The sequence below is a fragment of the Erinaceus europaeus genome, chromosome 9, assembly GCF_950295315.1.
Source record: "Erinaceus europaeus chromosome 9, mEriEur2.1, whole genome shotgun sequence".
In the NCBI taxonomy this organism is placed as follows: Eukaryota; Metazoa; Chordata; class Mammalia; order Eulipotyphla; family Erinaceidae; genus Erinaceus; species Erinaceus europaeus.
In genome coordinates this window covers 6,211,580-6,238,092 of record NC_080170.1, presented here as the reverse complement: position 1 = coordinate 6,238,092, position 26,513 = coordinate 6,211,580, and the positions used below count along the sequence as shown (strand labels likewise).

The 26,513-nt window shown below is 50.6% G+C and overlaps 1 protein-coding gene across 1 annotated transcript in view; it reads right to left on the bottom strand.

Moving 5' to 3' along the window:
* Positions 1–26,513, bottom strand: part of DOCK2 (dedicator of cytokinesis 2) — a 352,493-nt gene that overhangs the window by 216,618 nt on the left and 109,362 nt on the right. Inside the window, exon 20 of the mRNA XM_060197015.1 lies at positions 11,605–11,750. Within this exon, the coding sequence (XP_060052998.1) occupies positions 11,605–11,750 (146 nt within the window). The remainder of the gene's footprint in view (positions 1–11,604; positions 11,751–26,513) is intronic.

Here is a 26,513-nt window from a genome sequence, read left to right as displayed (position 1 = left end):
CTATCAGGTAAAATAAATATTACTATTTTATTTACTGCATCCAGTTGCTGGGGTTCAGCGCTGGCACTTTGAATCTACTGTTTCTGGCAGCCTTTTTTTTTTTCTCTTCCTTTTCATTTGATAGGACAGAGAGAAATTGAGAGAGGAGGGAAGAGATAGAAGAGAGAAAAAGATAGATACCTGCAGACCCATTTCACTGCTCATAAAGGGGATCGAACCCAGGTCATTGTGCATATCCCTTTGCATAATAGTATATGAAATTAACTGAGTGCTCTGCTGCCTGGCTCTTCAAGTAAAACCAATCTTCAGTCCTCACATGTTCTTCCCGGCCCATCTCCTTTGGCCTGTGCCATGCTTCTCCCTGTTCACACTGAACCGGCGGCTGGCCCTCCTAGAATTCCTCTCAGAACCAGCCAGCCAGTTCCTTGCTGGCACTGTGAACCGTCTATGTGCTTAAGCCTTGATCCTCAGGGGTTCCTTGGGTATCGAGGGGCATGCCTCTCCCAGGTCTTTGGCCACTTGGTCAGTCTGCCCGCCTGGCAGAAAATAGCCAGGAAGCCTCTGAGACCAGCTTTCTGCCTGTGTCTTCATGGCCCTCTCTGTTCCCTACCCCCAAGTCACCTGCCACCCTCCCCCAATGTCACCTGCCAACCTTTCACTTGGCAACCAAGGAGCCCACGTCATCACTGCCTTTGGGAAAAGCCTGTCTGGCACAATCCTTGCCGGCTGTTCTTTTTAAGCTCCCATAAGATCTTATTCATGTGCCTCGGAATGAGGGAACCGCGTCTTCCCATGGCGAGTGCCCAAAGTGTGCCATCTGCTGAGTTCACGTCTAGATCGATGCAGCGAACGTATCAATGGCGGCTGATGGCTGGCAGATGGTGGAAGGATGAGTGGGTGGGTGGATCCTATTGCCCAAACAGACTCGATAGGTATTGATTCCACGTGCGTCTGATGCCTGCTGGCTGCTGTGTTCTTGGTGAGAAAGCCACTGTCTTCCCTTCCTTCCTTTCTCTCATACACAGCATCTCTTCTTCCTCCTCCCTTTGCCCTCTAACCGGAAGGATGTGGCGGTGTGGCTTGTCTCCCGGGATGGGTCTCGTACAGTTGAGTGATTAACCTCCTGGTGTTATTCTGGAAGCCTACCACGACCCCTCTCTGACACTCTGAGGCCTGTCATTCCTTGTCTCCGCAGAGGCTGCTTTCAAACCTTGCTAGTCAAATGTCTGGGACAGCATCCTGAGACTTTTGTGAAGCATTTCTGCCCTCTGTCAGTTACCTGTGGCCACAGGGACACCACAGGGGGACAAAAATTGCCAGCTTTGGGTTTACAATCCATGATATTTCTATCCTGTCCTCATGTTTGGGAGCTACTCTCAGCCCTGATCCAGGTTTCTAGTCCTGTTCTCCACTCTGACACCATCTCCCCAGACAATAGTTTTAGTCCACCTGTTAGCTATTGGGCTCAGGCAAAAATTACTAAAGTCAGGGCCCCTTGGAACAGACCTAAAATGGACTTCCTGGCTTCTTCTCTCACGGGGACCTCTAATTTCACCTGCTGTCTTCCTACCTTTGGATTCCTGTTTATTAAATATTTTGTCCTGCTTTATAGCTTACTGCCCTTCAGCCACCAAGTTACAGAGGCTACCATGACACCATCCTGACTTGCCTGGGCAGACGACCTCACCACTGTGTCCTGGAACTTCACCTCCCCAGAGCCCTGCCCCACTTGGGAAAAACAGAAACAGGCTGGGGGTGTGGATCCACCTGCCAACACCCATGTCCAGTGGAGAAGCAATGACAGAAGCCAGACCTCCCACCTTCTGTACCCCATATAGAATTTCTGGTCCAGACTCCCAGAGGGATAAAGAATAGGACAACTTCCAATGGAGGAGATGGGATATGGAGCTCTGGGAGTGGAAATGGTGTGGAATTGTACCCTGTTATCTTAAAATCTTGTTAATCGTTAAATCACTAATACATTTTGTTAAATTCCAGCTCTGCCTGATCCAGCATTCCAGATACCTCACAAAACCATGTAGGATAAATCCTAATGTCTGGCACACAAATAGGACTCTCTCTTTACCCATTCAGATGATGCTTCCAAATTAAGCAGAACAGTCTTAAAAAAAAAAAACCCTGATGATCTATTGCACAGATATGCGCAGACAGACCCCCAGAGCCAGCCCTGTGACACACCTGACTGCATCCCCCGGGAAGCAGGACAAATCCCCACAGGCAGCCTGTACTCTGCTCTTTCCCACGCATGTGGCAGAAGCGCCATGCTCTGCCTCCACCTCTGCTTTGAGGAGGTTCTGGGGAGAAGTTTGGACTCATACAGATGGAGTTCTGAGTCTGCCCCAAACTTGTGATGTAACCTGAGTTCAATTTTTAATAGACATTCTTTTTATACATTTCATTTCTTTTATGAGAGGGAGGAGGAGAGCGATTCAGAGAGGAAACATACACAGAGAGAGAGAGAGGGAGAGAGAGAGAGAGAGCAGAGCCCTGCTCAGTTCTGGCTTATGGTGGTGCTGGGGATTGAACCTAGGACCCCAGAGTCTCAGGCATGAAAGTTTTTTTTGCAGAACCATGATGCTGCCTCCCCAGCTCAAGTCTATTTAAATCCCTGTATGTCTGAGCCTGCCCACCAGTAACAGGCATGATCACTTATATATACACAACAAGATTATAGTAAAAAATAGGTAAGTTTTTAAGGTGCCTGGCCTGGTGTTTAGTTTATAGCAATTTTCATTTGTGTGGCTAGTAAGTAATGCTATTGTTTTGAAAAGCCCTGATAAGTAATGCCAATGGGAATAGAGGCTGAGCAATAATTAAGACAGAGACAAGATTGAGTTCAATTCCAGTCAACTCTGCCAGTTTACACTCAGCCTGGCTTATCAATACTTAAGTGAGAGAGACTGAAAAATCACCAAAACCAGCCATCACTCTTCCGGACACATCGGAGTGACCTGCCTCAGATCACACATACTGCGAAAACAAGAGCTGGAAATAGAATTCACACATCCTCAAAGCTGCAGGGAGTGAGAGAGGCTCTGACGCCTTCCCTGCCCCTGCCACATCGCCCCAGCCAGGACAGGATGAGAAACGCCACCTGCCTGAGGAAGTAGATTGCCTTTTGAGGGATGGCGTTGGGGGCAGAAGCGAAGAAAGAAGCAGTGTGTTGTAGGCCTCAGCCATGGGCTCAGCCATGCAGCAGCCCTGCCCAGCACGGAATTATAGAAAGACACAGAGCGGCTATGAAATGTCCCCAGGAAGACCCAGCTTGTGAGCAGGGAACTCGAGCTTCCAATCCCTGGCCCTGTGTTTGCAAAGCTGGGAACCTCTGCGCTGCTTCTGTGGAATGTGCGGCAGATTCTAAACGTTGCTGAGAGCACAACACCCCGCGTGAGGGGCAGGGGGGCTGTCTCTGCAAGATGTCCGAATGCGGCACCAGTAGCGGACTCACCGTCCTCATTCACTAGGTTCTGCTGAGTATCAAAAAAACTAAAATTAGTGTCAGCATGTATTTCCTGCATGCAGACTAATTGAAGGTGGGGAGGATCAATCAAACCACAAAGATTAATTATTGAGTATCTGGTCAGGACTGGGCATAGTGCCCGGGCAGTGGAGCGGGAGAGGAGAAATATTTGCCGGGTCAGCCATCCTCTCGGAGAGACTGTGAGTCAGATTCAGGGCAGAGAGGAGCAGTTCTCATCAGCCTCCTACCCACGTCAACGTTTCAAGAACTCGGGGTGTGCACAGGTCTCTGGGTGTACACGGGAGGGCGGCAGCCATGGCTCGGCATATACAGATTTCACTGAAGCAATGATTATGTGTGTGAGTGGAGGGGGAGAGAGACTTACACTACAGAGAAAGAGACAGACCGCTGGCCCCAGGGGCTGGAGCTGGGGAGAAATGAGAAAGAAGGTAGCTTTGCACTGGAGAGCACTTAGCCCTCAGCACTCTACACGCCTGGTATCCAGAAGGGAGCCTGTCAAAGACTGGGTGCTCAGATAATGCTAAGTGATCCTGAAGCCAGGAGCCACGGCCTTTATGAACAGAGGAGCCACAGGAATGCTGCCAGTTCTGTTCCAACAGAGCCCCCGTCGGGCCAAACATCCCACCAGCAAATACACATGATTCAGCGCTAGACTCCACGGCAGGACCGCGGGACCCCCGCAGGTGACAGGGACAGTGGCAGAGGCAGGTCCACAGGGCAGGAGTGCCTTACAGGAAAGGGAGGCCGGCGGCCCACTGGGACGGCGGGCGGCATCAAGGCACGACACCTGCCCTCTAGAAAGTGACCAGCGACAGAGGAACTGCTGCTTTGACCCCATGGCGTGGCAAGCCGGGTGAAACGGGCCCGTGGGTGAGAGTCAGGCTTCAACTCAGACAGAAGCGAAGCTTGCCTTAGGGAGGGATGACAACAGTTATAGCCCAGAACTGAATTTAAAAAATGGGAGGGGGGGTATCTTTACTTATTTATTGGGGAGAGAGAGCCAGAAATCAAGAGGGAAAGGGGTGATAGAAAGAGAGAGAGATGCCTGCAGCCCTGCTTCACCACTCGTGAAGCTTTTCCCCTGCAGGTGGGGACCTGGGGCTGGAACCAGGGTCCTTGCGCACTGTAATATGTGTACCTGACCAGGTGCCACCGCCTGGCCCCTCGAGTCTTGTATTTGTACTTGGGGGTGTGATAAGGAGAGCAGCAGCTCTATCAGCCAATGCTCAAATGTGCATGTGATTGCGGAATGTAAAAATTCCAACATCTTTAAAAATAAATTTTAAAAGATGGGAGAGTAAGAAGGAGCGAGCACAGGGGCTTGCTGGGGGTGGAGAAGGTAGAGGAAGAGAGAGAGAGAAGGGTCTTTTGAATGCAGGGCACAGGCTGGGCGCAGGAGGCATGTGGATGAAGAGCTGAGAGAAGCTTGGATCCCAGTGGGCAGAGGGACAGTGCTCACGCAGTGGAAGGCGGCCAGAGGTGCTAAGTGGCCCGGAGAAGTGGTGCTGGAATGAAATGATTCGTTTCCTGGTCTGGGTTGCTCAGTCAGTGCTGTTTATCTCCAAGACTGATGGCATCTGAAATCAGCCCAGGAACATGCCCATTCTGAGACTCTCGGCTGCCTTTCTGGAAGCTTCTCTGTTGCCACCCCAAGGTGCCGGCCCCCATCACAGGTGGAACACAGCGGGGAGCACTCCCTCCCTGCCAAGCCTGGGATCTAAACCCTCCTGAGAAAGTTCACTGACACCTCTCTCTCTCTCTCACTAGGGATTCACACTCTCCCCAGTCAGATCAAAGTATGGTTCCCTCAGTCACTATAACCGGGACAAACACAACTCTATCTCCCCTGCTGCTGAGTGGGCTTTGAACTCCAGCTGCTGGCTTGGAAGGGAGATTGAACTCATCATGGGCTGCCCAAGGGACAGGCAAGGGGCCACCCACTGCAGGTCTGGTGAAAGGGCTGTTCCCTTAGTGCAGGGGGGGTGTCCCCTACAGACAGAGACCACACCAAGCTTCAGGGGTGCAGGGAGAGCAGAGAGTGGCCTCCCCACTCCCACAGGCTGCAGCCTCGCTCATTCATTCACGGCTCAGAGGCCTCGGCTTTGTGCCTGCCGGTGCCCAGGGATGACAGGCACCCGAGAGCCAGGACTTGAGGGGGAAGCAGGGCAGAGTGACTGGGGACTGTATGTGTATGGAGAGGGGTGGAAAATTAAAAAATAAATAACCAAACTCAGTCAAAAACACCCATGAAACTTCATGCAAAAGTGCACAATGAAAGTAAATAAATAAGTAAAGACCATGCGGCCAGGCTGTGGGACACCTGATTAAGCGCACACATCAGTTTGCAAGAACTCAGGTCCCCAGGTTCAAGCCCCTGGCCCCCACCTGCAGGAGGGAAGCTTTAGGAGTGGTGAGGCAGGGCTGCAGGTGTATCTCTGTCTCTTTCCCTATCTCTCCCCTTCTCCTCTGAATTTCTGTCTCCATTCAATAATAAATAATGTAGGGGGGAGTCGGGCTGTAGCGCAGCAGGTTAAGTGCATATGGCGCAAAGCACAAGGACCAACATAAGGATCCCGGTTTGAACCCCAGTTGCTTCACAGGTGGTGAAGCAGGTCTGCAGGTGTCTATCTTTCTCTCCTGCTCTCTGTCTTCCCCTCCCCTCTCCATTTCTCTCTGTCCTATCCAACAACGACAACAATAATAATAACTACAACAATAAAACAACAAGGGCAACAAAAGGGAATAAATAAATAAAATTTAAAAAAAATTAGATTTAAAAAATAAATAACGTAGGGGAATTGTGAGGATGTGGTTGAGCTTGGCAGGGCTTGACCTGAGGGGACATCTATCCTGTCAGTCTCTCTCTCTCTCTCCACTGAGAGGTCAAGCGAGGAGGGGCACAGCCCCCCAAGGTTTACCTCACCTTATCAGACTCCCTGCCTCACAAAGCTCCCTGTATTCCTGATACTATGGCCTGCTCCCTTATTATCTATATAATCATCGTTTTGCCTGAAAGATCCCCACCCATTCCATTCCTTTGATCTATCTTCTTTCTACCCTCAAGACCCTCCCTGCCTTCAGGGTATTATTAATCCTACTAGTTTAAACCCTCGCAACAGTTGCTAAGGAAGTTCCCACCTTTCCCAGCCCTCTTTTGCCTTTCTCTGCCCCTTTCCAAACCATGTCAAGCCATTTCTGTTTCTGACTTGCCACTTCTGGGTCCGACTCTTAAAAGCCTTGGCTCTCTGATCAATAAAGAATCAAATCGCCTCGCCACCACCAGCTCTGTTCCTGGGTCATCTCTTTTGTCGCTGAGGGAGTAGCAGCCCAGGCTGGCTCCAGTCGAGTTCTCTCCAACCCAGAGAGCACAGGCCTGAGAAGAGGCACCCCCACGCTAGCCCAGCAAAATAAATAAGAAGATTAAAAAAAAAAAAAAACCACCAACGTCTTGATTGTAAATGTTTGCACTGAAGTTTCTGTGTCACTTAACTTGGGGTGTTGTCCCTGCTATCACTCAGGCAGGCTGGCATGGTCAGGGGCCGCCCTGCACGGGGGTGGCCTCCCCTTGTGCCATTCCTGCAGGCGTGCAGGAAGGAGCAGGAGAGGCCACCTACTCCCCACATCCCAGCACCCCTTTTCTAGCTGCTCTGGACAGCCCAAGACCCCTAGGAAACCCTGAGCAGTTGCCAAGAGCAAAAGGCACCCACCCACCTGCACCCAAGTCTGCCCAGCAAATCTGAGGGGGCAGGGTCAGCCAACCCAGACCCAAACTGGCCTGTGCTCTGAGCTTCCTGGGTCTCACATTCCCCATAGCCTCCTGTCTGCACTGCTGAGTTCCATCTAAAAATTCCTTTCTAGATAGGAACCCACTCAACTTTGCCTCAGAGAGAGGTGTGGGAGCAGATCAGGGAAGGCTTCCTGGAGGAGAAGGACCTCAGGAAACTCAGGGAGATTTCAGGAGGCAAGAGGGTGGAGGGTGTGGAGGGGCGCCTTCCTGTAGGGGAACAGCCAAGGTGGGCAGCAGTGAGCGACGCAGAGCATGGAGTGGATCTGGCTTTCTGTCTGGGATAGTCAGTCTGCAGTGGTGAAGGGAGGCTCATCTTCCAGCCTGGAGAAGGGAGAAGGGAGAGGGATGGGAGAGAGGATAGGGAGAGGGGGGAAGGGAGAGGGAGGGTAGGGGGAAAGGGAGAGGGGAGAAAGAGGGGATGAGAAGAGAGGAGGGAAAGGGGATGAGGAGAGGAGAGGTGGAGAGAGCAGGTAGAGAGGACAGGTGGAGAGGGGAGGTGGAGAGGGGAGGTGGAGAGGGGAGGTGGAGAGGGGAAGGAGAGGGGTGGGAGGGGGAGGGAGAGAGGGGAGATGGAGAGGGGAGGTGGGGAGGGCAGGTGGAGAGGAGAGGTGGAGAGAGCAGGTAGAGAGTGGAGGTGGAGAGGGGAGGGAGAGGGGAAGGAGAGGGGTGGGAGAGAGGGGAGATGGAGAGGGGAGGTGGGGAGGGCAGGTGGAGAGGATAGGTGGAGAGAGCAGGTAGAGAGGGGAGGTGGGGAGGGGAGGGGAGGGAGGGGGCCGGGGTAGGCTGACAGAGTGGACACTATAAGGTTGGTCAGGGGCCACAGGAGTCAGTGCTGGGAGATGCATTTGTAAGTAGGCCTCGATGCAGGACAGAGAGACTGCGAGTCTAACAAAGGGTCAAGAATGTGCAGAGTCTGAGACGGTGCAGCTGGGTAGTGCAGGCTGGCCTTCACCGGGCGAGCAGGCGACCAGGAGAGACGGTGGGGGTCAGACTGAACTGTCACTGAGAAGGCGGCTTCTGTAACCTGTAACCGGCCAGCTTCTGCCCTCCTTAAAGGGACCCCCCAGTGGCGTAGCTTATGCTGAGGCTAACCTTTCCCAGACACGGCTCTGCAGGACGCGTAACAGTAACTGAGGCGGCCAGACCCTGAGCAGTGGGTCCCAGTCCCAGCCCTCAGCCTTGAGCCTCTGCTTCTGTGATGAGCTGTCTGCTCCCAGCCTGCACCCCGACGTCAGCCTGGGCCGGCCCTGTGATTGGGGCCGGAGTGCTCAGCGTGATCTGAGCTCCCGGCCGCGCGTAAATAAAGGTCTCCTTTCTTCCTCCACCCACCTCGGCTTCAGTCATCTTGATTTAAGAGTTCCTTGACAGTCTCTCTCTCTCTCTCTCTCTCTCTCTCTCTCTCTCCCTCTCCCTCTCCCTCTCCCTCTCTACCTCCCCCTTCCCTCTCAGTTTCTGGCTGTCTCTATCCAATAAATAAAGATAATAAAAGCATTTTTAAAATAAAGAAATGAAGTGAAGTGAAGGCTGGAAGGTCATGAGAGGAGAGGAACCTTTGTACCTCCAGTACCCACAGTTGCACAGACTTTGACTTGACAGGCCTGCCTTTAGATTCTGACCTTCTCTGTGATTTATTGATTCTCTTCCCTTTGACATGAAGACTTTTAGTTTCAGATCTTTCTTTCTTCCTTCCCTTTCTCTTCCTACCTGCCTGCCTTCCTTCCTTCCTTACTTCCTCCCTCCCCCACACCCCTGCCACGTTGCTTTTCCCAGAGTCCTCCTCAGCTCTGGCTGATGGTGGTGCTGAGGGTTGAATCTGGGAGCTCAGAGTCTCAAGCAGGAGAGTCACTTTGCAGAACCATGATGCTGTCTCCTGAGCCTGATTTTCAAGTTTCTCCTCTTTCAAAGGGGAATCCTAATCTTTCCAAGCCACCAGGTTAAACAGAGAGAAGGCAGGGCCTGTGTCAGCACAGCAAAGTGAACGGCAAAGCATACAGCAGCTGTGGTCATTAATCACTCCTCTTGAGCACCCAGCCTCAGCTCCATTCTGTCGGGGTTTCCTTGATGAAGACTGTCTGGCGCACACAAGTCAAAGCCATCACAGTTCCCGCACAGTTGCCGCATCACAGTGTGTATCTAGATCCTCCTTGTGATGTCACATTGCAACCACCTAGCTCACAGTCTCTCCTTAGGGAAAGAGGCCATGTCTTGGTGGCCTGTGGGGCATTAAGCCAGCCCCCTGCTCCATCCTCCATTGCTGACACTGTGGCCTATTTACATAATCATTGTTTTGCCTGATCTATCTTCTTTCTATCTCGAGACACGCTCTGCCTGCAGGGTAACGTTAATCCCACCGGCTAAAATCATCACAACAGTTGCTAAGGAAGCTTCCACCTTCCCAGCATGCCATTTGCCTTTCTCCACCCCCTTTCCTAGCCATTTCCGTTTCTGACTTGCCACTTCCGGTTTTTTTCCTATAAAGCCACTTCTGTTTCTGGTTTCTCTCTCTTCCTCTCTTCCGCGTCCTGACTTAGAGAAGGGCAGGCGTGCAGGGGGGAGTTGGACACGACCACTGCAGTTTTTGGCTCCACGTGGCTTAACCTGCGGCACTCACACCAGACTCTGGGGCTCCCGCATGAATAAAGAATCATATTGCCATGCTGCCACGAGTTCCTGGTCTCTTTCCCGTGATGCAAGCCCACAAAGGCCTCCCAAGCCTGGCCCACACATGTGGCATCTCGGTGAATGAAGATGCCCCTTCATTGCCCTAGTGATGAGACTTGGATGAGTGAGATAGGGAGAGAGACGGAGGGAAGGGAGAGTAGAAGAGCACAGCCCCAGATCAAGCACAGCCCCATCTCCTCCAGATAACCTTCCTCCTCCTCCGATGGGCTGGATTCTAAGGAGAGGCGGGGCCAGAAGTACACACAGAGCACTGAGAACAGACTTCCTGCAAGCCCGCATCTACGCCATCCACAGACGCCAACCTACCACTGAGGGAGGAGTCTGAGGAAGGCCACCAACCCGGAGGGTGTCAGCAGGCCCAGGGGAAGCTGGTCCAGGAGTAGTGTGGACAGGGTTTAAGAGGGGGGGACATTCCCATGAAGGGGCCTTTCTGGAATCTTTCCTGGACCTCGGGGTTCCTCTTCCCTCTCACTTCATGTCTGCACTGTGTCTACCTCATAATGTCATGAAAGAAGACTGACCTGAATGCCAATTGTGAGAGTTACCTTACAATTCTTTCAAGAGACTCCATGGGGAGCCCAAGTGGGAGAGAGCCAGGGAAGGGCCCCAGTCAGCCTCTCACCTCCCCCCAGGTTGAGGAAGCAGGCTCTGGCCCAGAGCCATCAGTTCCTCCTCAGGTGGTGTTTGCAGCCACCACTTCCGCTGAGCTGTCCCTGCCCCCCCCACCTGACCTCTGAGTGATGTCTGCCAGTCAAAGCTGGCTTCACTGTGCAGTGTCCCCCTGCTCACCCCCTCTGGGTCTGCCCACCCAAGGAGAGAGCCTTCACCATCCTCACCATCACAGGAGAGGATGAAGAAGCAAGACTTGTGTCAGCCAGCCGAGAGAGCGGAGAAAAGTCTGGGCCTAGCTGCGTGGACGGAGAAGGGGAGCTTGTGCCCTCCCACCCCAGCCTCCACAGCAGGATTGGGAGATGGGCAAGGAGCCTAAGCATAAAGATGCTCCCAGCAGAGTGGTCGGCCATGGGCAAGCACAACACTGAGTGTTCTCCAGAGAGCCCAAACTCGCCAACTTGGTCTCCCTCACTATGTCTAGGAATGCCAGGCAAGAGAGGACAGGGCATCTAGTACAGATGGATTTCAGATAAACTACAGGGGTCTTTGCTTGTTTGTTTGTTTTTAGTATCATGTTCCCTGAACTATTTTGGATATACTTTTACTAAAGATATCTGGAACATATTTAAACCAAAAAAAAATTTTTTTTTCAGTCCAGCAAAACAGCCCACAACAGCTCAATTCAAGTTCAAGCAGGATCCCCATGGCACTGCAAGAAGCTTTGGTGTGGTGTCTTATACCCTCTCTTTTTCTCTCTCTCCCTCCCTCCCTCCCTCCCTCCCTCCCTCCCTCCCTCCTTTTTTCTCTTTCTTCACAGCAACATGCCCATCCCTGGGCCCTGAGGAAGGCCACCCACCAAGAAGCTGCTTCATTCCCACCAGTTTTCACAGCCAGGGGGCTCATCCTCTGGGAGGGGAGGCAGGCCCTCACACAAGCAGACTGCTGAGCTTTCTCTGAGACTCCTGGGCTGGCAGAGTCTGGTGGGCGCCCCCCCACCACCCGTGGCCCCAGGGGGACTCACCGGGTCCTGGCCGCTGAGCACCTCCAGGATGCTGTGTAGCAGCTCCACGCAGTACTTCTTCTCCTGCACCTGGTGCTGCAGCTCATCCTGCTCCAGCAGCTCCTTGAGCTCCTTGGTGATGACCGGCAGCAGGATGTCACGGCACTCTGAAAGGGGGGCGGGGGACACGGGCGTTGGGGTGGCCCTCACCCCATCACCCCCTCGATGGGAGCTCCTGTTCTCTCAAGAGAAGTCCCCAGGAAGTAAGTAATCCCCCAAGATACCCTCCTGACACAAAGGGAAAAAGTTAATAACATGCAAAGTAAAGATTTCCTTTGGGGGGTGGCAGCACATCTGGTAGGAGGCACATGTGACTGAGCGTAAGGACCCGGGATCCAAACCCCTTCTCCAGCAGTGGGGGACTATGTGAAAGCTTGGTAGAGCTTAGGGATACTCTCCCATCCTTGGATGGAGGTCTGGAAAGACACCCCACTTGTTAGCCTCTCTCCTTATAGAGATGAGCCAAGAGGGAAAAGTCTCCCAGACTCAGTTTCTCCTTGTTAGTCTCTCAAGCTCACAGAAAGCCTACAGGCCTCTCACACTTAGTTTCCCCTGGTAGCAGCAGGTCAAATGGTTGCCTGCTCTAGGGTTCACCCAAAGTTCACACATCCACTTCACCTTTTGATCACAAAGGAGAACACACTCTATCATACACCCATATCAGGCAGTGAGACCCCCAACTTCTATTTCCTTGTGCCCTTTGATATCTGTGATTTACATCAAGTTTTGTTTTTCCTCTTCTCTACCTCACCTTACTGGTTTAACCCCTCTGCTTCTCTCAAATCCCTTTGGATAATTAACTTGCCTGCATCATGGAGACTAATCGTTTTGACCTTTATGTATCACATCAAATTCTTGTCATACCAGTCCCCTGCCATGGGGGCAAGCCGACCTTTAAGAAACCTGTCATTTCTGACATATGTGAAAAATGTTCTTTGTTTAACTCTCTATATAAACCTGTACCTATCTCCAAATAAGTGAGTGTTGGAACCAGAATATTCCCCAATGCATCCTTTTTGAGTCACGTGGTCCCTTGAACCGGTGAGAGAAGGTCGGAGGCTTACCCCCTGGTTGAAGCCACTCCACCAGAGCCCTGGCACAGTGGCAGTGGGGACACTTCATGAGCTGTGGGAGCAGGGCTGCGGGTGCCTGTCTTTCTCTGCTCTCCCTCTCTTTTGCCTCCAAAGTTATCACCAGGACTCAGTGCCAGCACTGCAAATCCACCACTCCTGGCGGCTATTTTTTCCCACTGTATTGGATAGGACAGAGAGCACTTGAGAGGAGGGGGAGGTAGAGAGAAAGACGCCCACAGGCCTGCAGAGAGATGTAGATGCCTGTGAACTCGCCAGTGGACAGGAGGTGACATCCTGTTGGTTTTACTTCACACTTAAGTAAGCCCCTTCCTACTTGGAAGACCAGCTTCCATGCCTTTCCTGTCTCTTTGCTTGCTCGAAGGTCCACCAGCCTCGGTGGTTCTGCTTCCTTCTTAGAAAAACGGTTCTGCAGGTTGAGCACAAGTGGCGCAAAGCTCAGGGACTGGGGTAAGGATCCCGGTTTGAGCCCCCCAGCTCCCCACCTGGAAGGGAGTCGCTTCACGAGTGGTGAAGCAGGTCTGCAGGTGTCTGTCTTTCTCTCCCCCTCTCTGTCTTCCCCTCCTCTCTCCATTTCTCTCTATCCTATCCAGCAATGAACGATATCAACAAAACAATAATAACCACAACAAGGTTACAACAACAAGGTTACAACAACAACAACAACAAAAAGAGGTTCTGCCCCTCCAATTTACTTATTTTTCATCTACCAGTGTTTTTCAGAAAACCTTTTATGTTATTACTGGTGGGGTCCCATATCGCCATGTGTCCTGTTTTGTAGTATTCTCTATGATGGGTCGATCAGTTTTTTTTTTTAAGTTTTATTTATTGGATAGAGACATCCAGAAGTTTAGAGGGAAGGGGGAGACAGAGAGGGAGAGAGACAGACACCTGCTGCTCTGCTTTACCACTTGCAAAGCTTTCCTCCCAGATATGGGGTCTGGGGGCTTGAACCTGGGTCCCTGTGCATTGGAACATGTGCGCTCAACCAAGTGTACCACCACCCCAGCCCTCAATTTGCTTAGGAATTCAGACCCCTCTGGGTGAAAGTCCATAGCCACGAATCATACAGAGATGAACAGCCTCTCCCTTAGGCCCTGTGCAAATGGCTGTCCTTTGGAATAAGGTCAATGTCTATAAAGAAGGGTCTCTTTGGACACTGCTATCTTTGGAAATTTCTGGGAAAATTTTGGCATTTCCCACAGCTTTGTCTCTATTTCTCTAGAAGACAGCACTTGGCGAGGGAGGGGGGATGGAAATAAACATCCCAAAATGCCTGGAACCCTCCCCATCAAGATGTTTCTTAGAACTGGGAAATGTTATGCATGTACAAACTAGTGTATTTACTGTTGAATGTAAAACATCAATTCCCCAATAAAGAAATTAAAAAAAAAAACAAAAAAAACAAGGGCAACAAAAAAGGGGGAAATAAATACATAAGAATTTTAAGAAAAGAAAAAAAGATGTCTCAGGCTGAGATGGGACTCATGTGCACTGGGGTTTCCTTGTGATTTGATACAGACAGCAGGCAGTGAGCGCCTCTGACAGGGAGGGGACTGGATTTCTGGAGGCAGGGAGACCCACCATGGGGCTCTCCCCCGCCAGACCCTGCACATCTGACCCAGGAGGCTGGTAACACTAGCCAAGAGCAATCACAGAAGGAAAGATGAGAGGATGGGCTGGGAGAAGGTGAGAACGTCTCTGCTTCCGTCAGCCCGATGTCTGAGCTCTGTCCTGCTGGCACGGTGCCCTGCCTTCTCTCCAGGAACCCGCTCTGCCATAGGCTGCAACTCTGGGGATCAACTCCTAAGCAGCTCTGGACAAGGGCAGGACGCCAGACCCTACAGGGACATCTCTCTGAAAATCCAGTCCTGAGGTACCGCAGTGACAGAGACTGCTGGCAGAGCTGACTTGTCGCGTGCCTCCAGTATGCCAGTCAGCGGCTCACCACAGGCAGGCCTCCCAGTGATGCCAGGAGCTGAGTGCTCTCGGGGCTTCCGTGTGCCGAGAGGGAAACAGAGGGACTAGCCCAAGTGACCATGGCCAGCATGTGACAGTCCACTTTCACACTGCACAGCCTGACTGGGCTTCAGCCATGAGTCTCACCCAGAAGCCCAGTGGTTCTTACGAAAGTGCCCTGGACGCTTCATGGGTGCCTGCTGCTTCTCCTCCTTGAGCTGTTCTGGGGTTCTCATCTCTGACGGCGGACACCCCACCATTCCTAACCTCTTGTCTTCCCAAATCACTTGCGCTTACTGGGTATGTCAGACGGGGGACAGATGGTGGCGCACCTGGTTAAGTACACATACTATAGTGAGCAAGGTCCCGGGTTCAAGTCCCTGGTCCCCACGTGCAGTGGGGGAAAGCTTCACGAGTGGTGAAACAGGGTGGCGGGTCTCTGTCTCTGTCTCCTTCCCCCCCTATCTCTCCCTCTCCTCTGAACTTCTCCCTGTCTCTATCCAATAATAAATAAAGTTTAAAAAGTTCAGTTTCTGAGTATATCGAAGTAGGTTTCTCTTGCTTGTGTCCAGAGTGTCTCAACTGGTAGAGTCAGAAATGACCACAAGGGCTTCAGGAAGTAGAGCGAGCACTGGCTAGAAGGCCCATTGGAAGACATTCTAGGCTGGGATGGAACAGTGCCATCTCTCACAACACCCAACGTAGCTTGTGGTTCTGTAGTTCCCTTCCACTCAGCCCACCAGAGGATAAACTCCAAGAGAGATGGAATGAGTGTCATAGGCACAGAGCCTGGATCACAGCGGTGACTCATCATCTTGCCCAAACAGAAGAGGTGGGCATTGAGATGGACGTTCATAAGTCGATACTAAGGCCGGGGAGAAGGGGACTTAGTGAAAAGAGCGCAACTTAAGGTCCAAACATCTATAAGTGCAATAGTCTCTTGTAAGTAGGATGATGGGAGGTGGCATTTACAGTGAAAGTTCTTAGGTGTACTGAAAAGTGGGAGGTGTTCAGCTACAAGTCTGTGGGAACAGAAGAAAGTTATAGGCAAAATAAGCCAGAAACAGAAGGACGAATACGGGATGATCTCACTCTCAGGCAGAAGTTGAAAAATAAGATCAGAAGGGAAAACACAAGCAGAACCTGGACTGGAGTTGGTTTATTGCACCAAAGTAAAAGCCTCTCGGGTCAAGGGGAGGGAGAGTACAGGTCCTGAAAAAGGATGCCATAGGACCTAGTGGGGGGTTGTATTGTTATGTGAAAAACTGAGAAATGTTACACATGAATAAACTATTGTGTTTACTGTCGACTGTAAACCATTAATACCCCAATAAAGACATTTTAAGAAAAGTTATAGGCAAAACATTCTTGGTTCACCTTTGCCTAAAATTATAGATGACACTATAAGTGGACCTACCCTATGACCCTCTTTTGGGGATATACCCTAAGGAACTAAACTTACCCATTCAAAAAGATCTGTGTGCACCAATGTTCATAGCAGCACAATTTGTAATCGCCAAAACATGGAAGCAACCCAGGTGTCCAACAACAGATGAGAGGCTGAGAAAGGTGTGGTATAAATACACAATGGAATACTACTCAGCTATTAAAAATGGTGAATTCACTTCCACCCCATCTTGGATGGAGCTTGAAGAACTCATGTTAAGTGAAATAAGTCAGAAACGAAAGGATTAAAGTGCAGTGATCTCACTCCTAGACAGAAGTTGAGCAGTAAGAACCTAAATGGGAAACACTGAGCAGAACTTGGACTGGGAGTTGCTATATTGCACCAAAGTAAAAGACTCTGGCATGGGAGGAGGGGGTTCAGGTCTGGGAACATGATGGCAGAGGAGGAACTAGTGGGAGTTGAACTGTTATGTGGAAAACTGGGAAATGTTACACACGTACAAACTATTTTATTTTACTGTCAACTGTAAACCATTAATCCCTCAATAAAGAAATTTAAAAAACCAACTATAGATGACATCATGGACCAAAGGTATAATGGAACGTTTTAGATTCAAGAATTATTATTATTATTAGGGACAAGTGCACATAGAAAGTTCTGAGCTTACTCATTACTCTTTACTTACTTAAGGAGGCAAATGAGAAAGACTGGGTAACATAGCCACAGAAAACCTCATACCATTTAGCTAGATTTTTAGTCAGTCCATATCTAACCAGTCTAAAATTGAACTTTGCTCAGATCTGCTTGCTAAAACGATTAAAGATATCCCTTGCAATATTCACTCAGTTCATTTAAAAAATTTATCTTACAAAGGCTGTTAACTTGGAACCCAGAAACTGTTCTCTGCCATCTGGAATCATATGTGTTAGGACACTGGCTGCAGAAAAACCAGGTGAGTTCATCTGAAGTCATAAGCCCTATGTCACTGGGACATCAAGGACATCACTGACTTATTGAAATGTCACCTCTCAATACTGTCTTCACTGATGCTGCCTTGAGTCAGTCCAATTGTAAGATAAGAATCATGTCTTCTTTTAAGGCTGCAGTTATGAAATAGCACTATGGAGTCATTGAGGCTGGGCTTTTCTTTACAAGTTCAGCCTAGGGAGTCGGGCGGTAGCGCAGCGGGTTAAGTGCACATGGCGCGAAGGATCCCGGTTCGAGCCCCCAGCTCCCCACCTGCAGGGGAGTCGCTTCACAGGCGGTGAAGCAGGTCTGCAGGTGTCTGTCTTTCTCTCCCCCTCTCTGTCTTCCCCTCCTCTCTCCATTTCTCTCTGTCCTATCTAACAATGACAACAATAATAACTATAACAACAATAAAAAAACAGGGGCAACAAAAGGGAAAATAAATAAATTCAATTAAAAAAAGACATTCAGTCTATTAATATTCTGGCTGGCATACCTCAACTGGATGTCATTACGAAGACAAGAAGGAATCCGAAGGAGAAGGTCAACTGGGAGACTTTAGACATCACTGTTGTTCTTCTTTGGTTCCCACCAGGCTAGATTTTACTCAGCAGCTTCTCCCGGAAAAGTCTGGTAGCAAGCTCTTCACCCCCACAGGTGTGTAAGCACCAAGCAGGACAGCCTAGTGGTAGGGCTGACTAAGTGGTATGAAGGTGTGAGATGAAGGGATGTGCTGAATGAAAGTTAATTTCAGAACTCTAGGACTCCATAAAATACAGGCGCAGAGAGAGTGGCAGGAAGAAGGGTCTCTTGGCTGCATGGAAGGGTAGTGGACATGTGCTTGGGCACTGGGGGCTGCAGACCAAGTCTCAGGAGAAGCAGCGGCTTAACAATCTGAGAGCTGCCTACGTTACAGATGATAGAAACTAACAGCCGCAGGGGAGGAAGGTCTGTTGGTCTGCTTCTAAGACCCCTTCTGTTTCATTGGTTTAATCCCCCCTGCTTAACACTGTATTCTATTTACATAACCACTGTTAACTAAGCACCGCCCTGCCTCCAGGGCATTGGCTTAATCCCCACTGGTTCATTCTCTTTTTGCTCCGCCCCCTCTCCTTGTCACACCCTGATTTCCACCAATCTCTTTTTGCTCCACCCTCTCTACGTCACATCCTGTTTCCACCCTACTTGGTGAGTATATATATAAGGACAGGATTGTGATTAGAGATAGCTTAGATTGTGCTGCGTTCCACATGAATAAAGACTGAACTGCGTACCACTCAGCCACAAGTCCCTGGTCGTCTCTGTCTCCCGCCCGTGAAGCTAGCCCGGCATAATGGCACCCTGAACAGGGACTGGCCAAGGTCCTTGGTGCTGAGAGCAAGAACTTAACCAGGGAAGCCGAGTGGGCTGTTTTTTTTTTTTTTTTTAATTCCAGAAAGTAGTTTGTCTTCTCTTTAACTAGGATTTCTCAGAAGGGTCTGGGTCCTCTGTCTGTAGATATGATGTTTTTTTTTTTTTCTCATTTGTAATTGGGAGCTGTGAAATTATATTAGACTGCAAAGCTTTGGGAAGCAGTGTCTCTAAATGGTGGCTTGATTGTCAAGCGCATGAACACAGGTGGCTGAATGTGGAGCCTTAGGCCAAAGAGGGTCAGAGACCTGGGTCACATGTCTGACTGGGACTGGGGGCTGAGGGAACAAGCTGAACCGATAACTCACACCAGGCCTGGGGGGGGGGGGGGTTTGCAGAGCCACTCTGCTCTATTTTCAGGGTGAAGTCACTGCGGAGAGGAGACCGAGGAGCCTGGATGTGCCCGGGAAACAACAGGGACTGGTGTTTCTGGGTCATGCCTGCTTCCCGGGAGAAAGTCCTGTCCCGTGGGAGAAGGTGTCACCATCTGAATTCACAGTCCTCTTGAAGCATGATGCCCTTCTGCAGTAACTTCAAGATGCAAGAATTCTTCCTTCCTTCCTTCCTTCCTTCCTTTCTTTCTTTCTTTTTCTTTCTTTCTTTCTTTCTTTCTTTCTTTCTTTCTTTCTTCCCTTTTTTTCTTTTTCTTTCTTTCTTGCCTCCACGGTTATCGCTGGGGCTCAGTGCTGGCACTATGAACCCAGTGCTCTTGGGCTCATGACACCCTCCCTGTTTTATTGACTAGGACAGAGAGAAATTGAGAGAGAAGGGAAAGAGGGAGAGAAAAAGAGAGACACCTGCAGCCCTGTTTCACCACCCATAAAGCTTCCCCCTTGCAGGTAGGACCCAGCTCCTTGTATGTGGTGATGCCTGTGCATAGCCAGGTGTGTCACTGCCCGGCCCATCAGATGGTCCTTTTACTTTAACTTATTTATAAAATGGGAATATTGACAAGACCCCAAATCCCATCCGACGGTTCTTTTCCTGTCCTCCTTCTCTGCAGCCTCAGTCCCAGGGGGTCCTGGGGGAGAGAGAAAGAATTCCCTCTTTCTCAACTACCATCACTTTACCAACCCAAAGCTCCAGGCTACCCTATGACTTCCTCCATCCTTGGGGGCCAGCCTCCCCATGTGGGCTCCTCCCCACTTCCAGTCTCAGTGGTGGTGGGGGGTCCCAAAGCTCAGACCGCACCTGCCCAGGGGCCTGTCCATTGCTGATCACTGCCTTTGAGGTGAGCTCCACACGTCCTCGATCTAGCCGAGGACCCCGGAAACAGACTCGCCTCGCCTTTCCACCCCTGCGGTCCACACTCGCTCCCTCTCCTGAGGCCCTCCTTACCTCCTGTCTGCCCAGAATGTACAAACCCTACCCACCCATTTTCAGCCAACCAACTGCAGGCTCTAACTCAGATGCTAAGCCCCGGGGTCAAATTGACCCTTTCTCTATCCTATATTCCTGGGACTCCCCTGCCCCGGGTCTACCAAGAGTGCCAGCTCAGTACTGAGCCACCTGCCCCCACATGCCAGTTCCTGCGCTGAGGGGAAGCCATCACCCCTCTCCCCAGCCGTTGACAAGCAGGGAAAATCCCGTGAGGGGTGGTATGGGGCAGCAGCTCCTCCCAGCTCTTCTCAGAAGTCCTCACACCCCTCCCCTGGGTTCAGAGCATCTGCAGATGTCAGAGGCCACCCAGTTCTATCCAGTGTCTGAAGAGGGAGTAGGGCTCGGGGTACAAATCATTCTGACAGGTAACAATTTATTCTCGCTGCCTCCTCCCCCTTCAGCCTGTGTGTCATGGAGACAAGCCATTCCACCCACCGGGAAATCAATAGCAGCCCACAGCCTTGAGCTGCAGCTCAGCCTGCAAGTCTCTCCAGGCCCCCCGGCTTCTCCCAGCGCTGTCCTGCTCAGAGGTCCCCAGGAGTCTCTCCTTACACCCCAAGAACATGCCAGTGACAATGGCCAGAACCATCGCCCCCCAGCCCCTCACAGCAGCCTCACTGTGAGCTCCAGCCTGTTTCTATCCAGAGGGGGAGAAATGGTAGCAGAAGATGAGTGGAGGCTCTGAACTCAACTCCATCAGGACCCAGAGAGAGAAGAGGAAAAAAAGGAGAGACATTCGGAGGTAGTAAGAAGTATAGGTGAGACTTAGAAATGTAGAGAAGGCAAGACCATAAAAAATGAGCAGATATATGTAAATATAGACAGACAGTCAAAGAAACAATAGTCAACCCATACCTGTGACCTTGGGAAAACCACTGCCGCTTCCAACGGAGGGGAGGGGGACACAGAACTCAGGAGGTGGGAACAGTGTGGAATTGTACCCCTGTTATCTCATGAATGTTTTATATATTTATTTTAATTTTTTATTCCCTTTTGTTGCCCTTGTTGTTTTACTGTTGTAGTTATTATTGTTGTTGTCGTTGTTGGATAGGACAGAGAGAAATGGAGAGAGGGAGGGGAAGACAGAGAGCAGGAGAGAAAGATAGACACCTGCAGACCTGCTTCACCGCCTGTGAAGTGACTCTTCTGCAGGTGGGGAGCTGAGGTTCGAACCGGGATCCTTATGCCAGTCCTTGTGCTTTGCACCACCTGCGCTTAGCCCACTGCGCTACTGCCCGACTCCCGCTATCTCACGATTTTGTGAAGCAATATGAGTCAAATAAAATCAGAAGAAAAAGAATGGGGGGAGGAGGGGGAAGAGGGAGAGGAAGGGAAGGAGGAGGGTGGAGAGGGAAGAGAGGGGGAGGAGGAAGAGGAGGGGAGGAGGGAGAGTGGGAGGAAGAGGAAGAGGAGGAGGAGTTGAGTCCCTGGCAGAGCTCGCCCAGCTTGAGTTCCTTGGCTGGAGCTCACACACACATTCAACAGAACACCTGGCTGGACAGGTAGGAGGGACAGGGACTCAGAGTCATCATCTGCCCCAGTGGACAAAGTGGCTTTCTGTCTGAAATGCCAAGCTCGGAGAACCGAGTTCTGAGAGCTGGGCAGAAATGGAGACGACGGGGAGTAGCCTCTGATGTCCGTGTCCTCTTTCGTGTGTGGGTTGACTGAGGAGGGCTCCGGCGAGTCTTCTCTGAACAGCCTTTCACATTTCTGTTTGCAGCTTGGGGTGGTCATGCCACTTACCGACCATCCCCGGGCTCACAAGAACAAGCCAGCTGGCTGCCCAGTCGCAGGGCTCACGGAAGAAGACAGAACCTGACAGCGGTGCTTAAGATTAATATGGGCAGTCCGTCTCCTGCTTCTGGGAGCAGCGCACATTAAAAGACCCCCTGTTCACATTTAGAGTGGGCAGAGGGGCCCTTCGCTTTAGAGAAGTAAATGAGAAAGTTCTCCTGGATTCAGGCATAAGCAGGATGGAATGGTTGTGTGGTTGTTTGCAATCTTTCTGCTTTCTCTCTCCCCTCACCTCCCCCAGAACAGCTCCCAGAAAGGAAAGCTGGCTGGGGGCCCACACATTCCAAGCCTCAAGTGGTTTAGTATAAAGGGGACACAAGGAGGTGAGATGTGTTTCAAACAGGCTAGAAAAACTGGAGGCGAAAGCGGGGGGGTGGGGGAAGAATCACTGTCATTCACCAAAATTTCCTGCATAATAAAAATGTACATGGAAAGAATTTCTCTTTCTGACTTTGTTTTCTTAAATTACTCAGTTAAGGAGGTGGATAACAGGAGAGAGAGAGAGAGAATCTAGAGAGAAGAAACTCTCCATTCCTGCAACCCAGCCAAGGAGAACACTCCCCCACAAGACCCAAAGCAGGAAGATTAAGAAGTGAGTCATGGCAGATGGACAGTGCCACACCTGGCAGAGTATAACATTGTCATGCACAAGAACCTGGGTTCAAGGCTTTGGGCCTCACCTGCAAGGGGAGGGGGCTGTAGGAGCAGTGCAGTAGGGCAGGGGCTGTAGGAGCAGTGCAGTAGGGCAGGGGCTGTAGGAGCAGTGCAGTAGGGCAGGGGCTGTAGGAGCAGTGCAGTAGGGCAGGGGCTGTAGGAGCAGTGCAGTAGGGCAGGGGCTGTAGGAGCAGTGCAGTAGGGCAGGGCCTGTAGGAGCAGTGCAGTAGGGCAGGGGCTGTAGGAGCAGTGCAGTAGGGCAGGGGCTGTAGGAGCAGTGCAGTAGGGTTGCAGACCTTTCTTTCTCTCTCCCACTCTCTCTCTCTCACCCCTCTTGATTTCTGTTTGTCTCTATCCAAGAAATAATTTAAAAATATTTTTAAAAGCCAATAAAGTGATACTCCTTAAAAAAAAAAACTGGGGCTAGGCAGTGGGATACTCAGTAGAGTACACACGTTACCAGACACAAGGACCCAGGTTCAAATCTCTTGTCCCCACCTGCAGGGGGGGAAGTCTCATGAGTGATGAAACAGTGGTGCAGGTGTCTCTCTTTCTCTCTCTTGATCTTCTCCTTTCCACACAATCTATCTCTTCCCTATCAGATATAAGAAAGGGGGGAGGGAAAAAAATTGGTCACTAGGAATGAATGGTGTATTTGTTGTGTAGGTAAGGAGTTCCAGCAATAACCTTGGTGGCAAGAAAAAAAAAAAAGGAAGAAAGGAAAGAAAGAAGGAAGGAGGGAAGGAAGGAGGAAGAAAGAAAGAAGAAAGAAGGGAAGAAGAAAGAAATGAAATGAAGGACCATGCAGCAGCACACTGGGTTGAGTGCACTTGTCACCGTGTACACAGACCTGGGTTCAACCCTCCTGTTCCCACCTATGGGGGGGGTGGTAAGTTAAAAAACAGTGAAGCAGAGCTGCAGGTGTCTCTCTTTCCCATATTTATCTCCCCCCTCCTCTCCATTTCTCGGTCTATATCCAATAAATAAATAAATAAATAAAATATTAAAAGGAGAAATGCAGTGAAAGGCACACACATAGGTGAATATTTAAAGGACAGAGTCAGAGAGATCCTATTTGGATGTTCTAGTCAGTGAAGAGGAAGGAGGTGATATGGGAGGAGGGAGGGGGAGTGGAGAGAGGCATCATGCAAAGAGTCAGCAACATGCAAAGAGATCTCTGTGTCAAGGGAGAACAGGTGTGTTCCTTACCCTCTGGACAACCCAGAATGAGAAGATCCGGTCTAAGGAAAGGTGCCTCACCGACGAGCTACAAGACCAAAGGCCTTTCCCAGCACGCTGAGTCCTTGCTGATGAGCCTCCAAGTGTACTCTTGGGGCACTGGCATCCATAATGTATGCTGCCTTGCCCTATTCCTTATTAGTTATATGTATTTTGTTTTATAATTTATTCATATTTATTTATTTTCCCTTTTGTTGCCCTTGTTTTTTTTATTGTTGTTGTAGTTATTGTTGTTGTTATTGATGTCATCGTTATTAGAAAGGACAGAGAGAGAAATGGAGAGAGGAGGGGAAGACAGAGAGGGGGAGAGAAAGACAGACACCTGCAGACCTGCTTCACCGCCTGTGAAGCGACTGCCCTGCAGGTAAGGGGCTGGGGGCTTGAACCGGGATCCTTGGGCCGATCCTTGTGCTTCGTGCCACCTGCGCTTAACCCGCCGCGCTACCACCCAACCCTCTAGTTATATGTTGTTGGGTTGCGTCTCGGAGGAGAGAACTCGACCGGAGCCAACCTGAGCTGCTGCTTACTCAGCTACTCGGGAGAGGAACCAGGAACTGAGCGGCTGAGCGGGAACGCACTGCAATAATGCCTCTATTGATCAGAAAAAAAACTGCCTTTATATCTTCTGAGACAGAAGTGGCAGGTCAGAAAAGGAAATGGCTAGTAGAGGGGGTGGAGAGAAAATTAAAGAGCTCGAAGGTAGCAAGCTTCCATCTAACCAGTGGGGATTCAACCAATGCCCTGCAGGCAGGGCAGGTCTCAGGCAAAACAATGATTATGTAAATAGACCACAGCATCAAACAATGCAGCATGGAGTAGGGGGGAGCTGGCGTATTGCCCAACAATATGTATTTTGTCCTGTGGTTCCCTTAGTCCAAAAAGAATACAAGAAGAAAGGACCCACCAGGGTCAAGAGGTAACTCAGATCTCCCATTGCCTGCACAACGGGGTTCTTGACTTATACACATACGGTCAAAATGACAAGGGGACTGATGCTGGAGTTATTATGGTCGAGGAAAAGCAACTGATTTCTTCCGAGGAATAGCTTTCTCTGGTGCTGACTTCTTAAAGGAAAATGGGGGAGGGGGCTCATGGAGGTGGTTTAGTGTGGAGAAAGCTTGCCTGGCATGCATGAAGCTCTGCGTTTGATCTCTGGCCCCATGTGGGAGCAACAGAGACAGAATCCCCTGCGATTAAAATTTAATTTGCTTAAAGAGAACCAGAGAAGAGCTTATGGCTTCCTCTTGCCTGACTGAGTTCTGCTCTCATTTGGGCTGGGGGTGGGGGGGGGGCACGGTGACCATAATCACAGGAGGACGCCCGACGCTGCTTATCCTGGCTGGGCAGCTTCACTCATCTTTCAAGGCAACGTACGTTATCCTGTGCTCAGCAAATGGCGCGTGTCCTCCGTGGCTCAGGGCTGTGAGCAGAGGACAGCAGGCAGGTGGTGAGAAGACAGAGACAGAGAGAAGCAAGGTGGATGTGAGAAAGGCCCAAAGGCCTTAGTGTTTTTGAATGAAAGAAGAAAATGAGGCTCATGAGAGTCTGGGTGCTAGCTCTGGATGGCTGACCGGCAGGGAAATAATAGGAGTGGGGAGGACTTTCACACTCGGAATGAGTGTGGTTTCAGATGGCTGACGGGCAGGGAAATAATGGGAGCGGGGACGACTTTCCCACGCGGAATGAGTGTGGTTTCAGATGGCTGATGGGCAGGGAAATAATAGGAGTGGGGATGACTTTCCCATGCGGAATGAGTGTGGTTTCAGATGGCTGATAGGCAGGGAAACAATGAGGGCGGGGAGGACTTTCACACGCAGAGTGAGTGTGGTTTCAGACACATTGAGACAGACCACCTGTGAGACACACACATGGAGATGTCATGAGGACGGCTGGCTACAAGTGTCTGAAAACAATCTTGTTCAGATGGGTGAGTGTGAAAGTGACGACTTAAGACCCGCTAAGTATGGCCACCTCCCGGCAAAGAGCTGAAAATGGGCAGTGACAATGTTTTTAGCCAAGAGTGGCTTATTAAAGTTTATTTGTTGATGGTCACCAAATAAACTTTTCACCACAGTGACATGAATAGGGGGTGATAAAGAGGGAGAACAGGGTACAGAAGGCAAGAGAAAGGTGGAGAAGAAAGCTACGGTGGAGGGAGTTGGGCGGTAGCACAGCGGGTTAAGTGCATGTGGTGTGAAATGCAAGGACGGGCTTAAGGATCCGGGTTCGAGCCCCCGGCTCCCCACCTGCAGGGGAGTCGCTTCACAGGCGGTGAAGCAGGTCTGCAGGTGTCTATCTTTCTCTCCACCTCTCTGTCTTCCCCTCCTCTCTCCATTTCTCTCTGTTGTATCCAGCAACAACATCAGTAACAACAACAATAATAAAAAACAACAAAGGCAACAAAAGGGAAAATAAATATAAAAAGAAAGAAAGAAAGAAAGAAAGAAAGGGAGGGAGGAAGGAAGGAAGGAAGGAAGGAAGGAAGGAAGGAAGGAAGGAAGCTAAGGTGGAGAGGGCAAAGCAGCGAAGGCAGCTGGGCTTGGGCTGGGGACTCGTGGGGAGTGAGACTCAGGAGTCCAAAGCAGGGCTGGACTGTGACTCTGAGAGCTTGGATCATCATGGGGCAGGGTTTAGACAGAACCTGAAGATGAATAGGCAGCCTGAAAAGTCACCTGCTCAGGTGAGCTGGCCACTAAGCTTCTCCGTACCATCTCTCTCTACCAAGTGGTATTCCTGGGAACAACATCAGGGGTTGGGAGGCGCTAATGCCCTTCCCTCAACAGGGCTCCTGTTAGATCACCATGCACAGGCCTGGAGAGTTGTTCACTAGATAAGACGCATGGCTCGTCTTGGGTTTGGCACTGCAGGAGGGACACAGCACTGGGGAAGTTCTGGTGCTGTGGTGTCTCTCTCTGCATGACCAGTAACCTCACAGAGTGATGGAATCACCCACAACAGAAGCTCAGAAC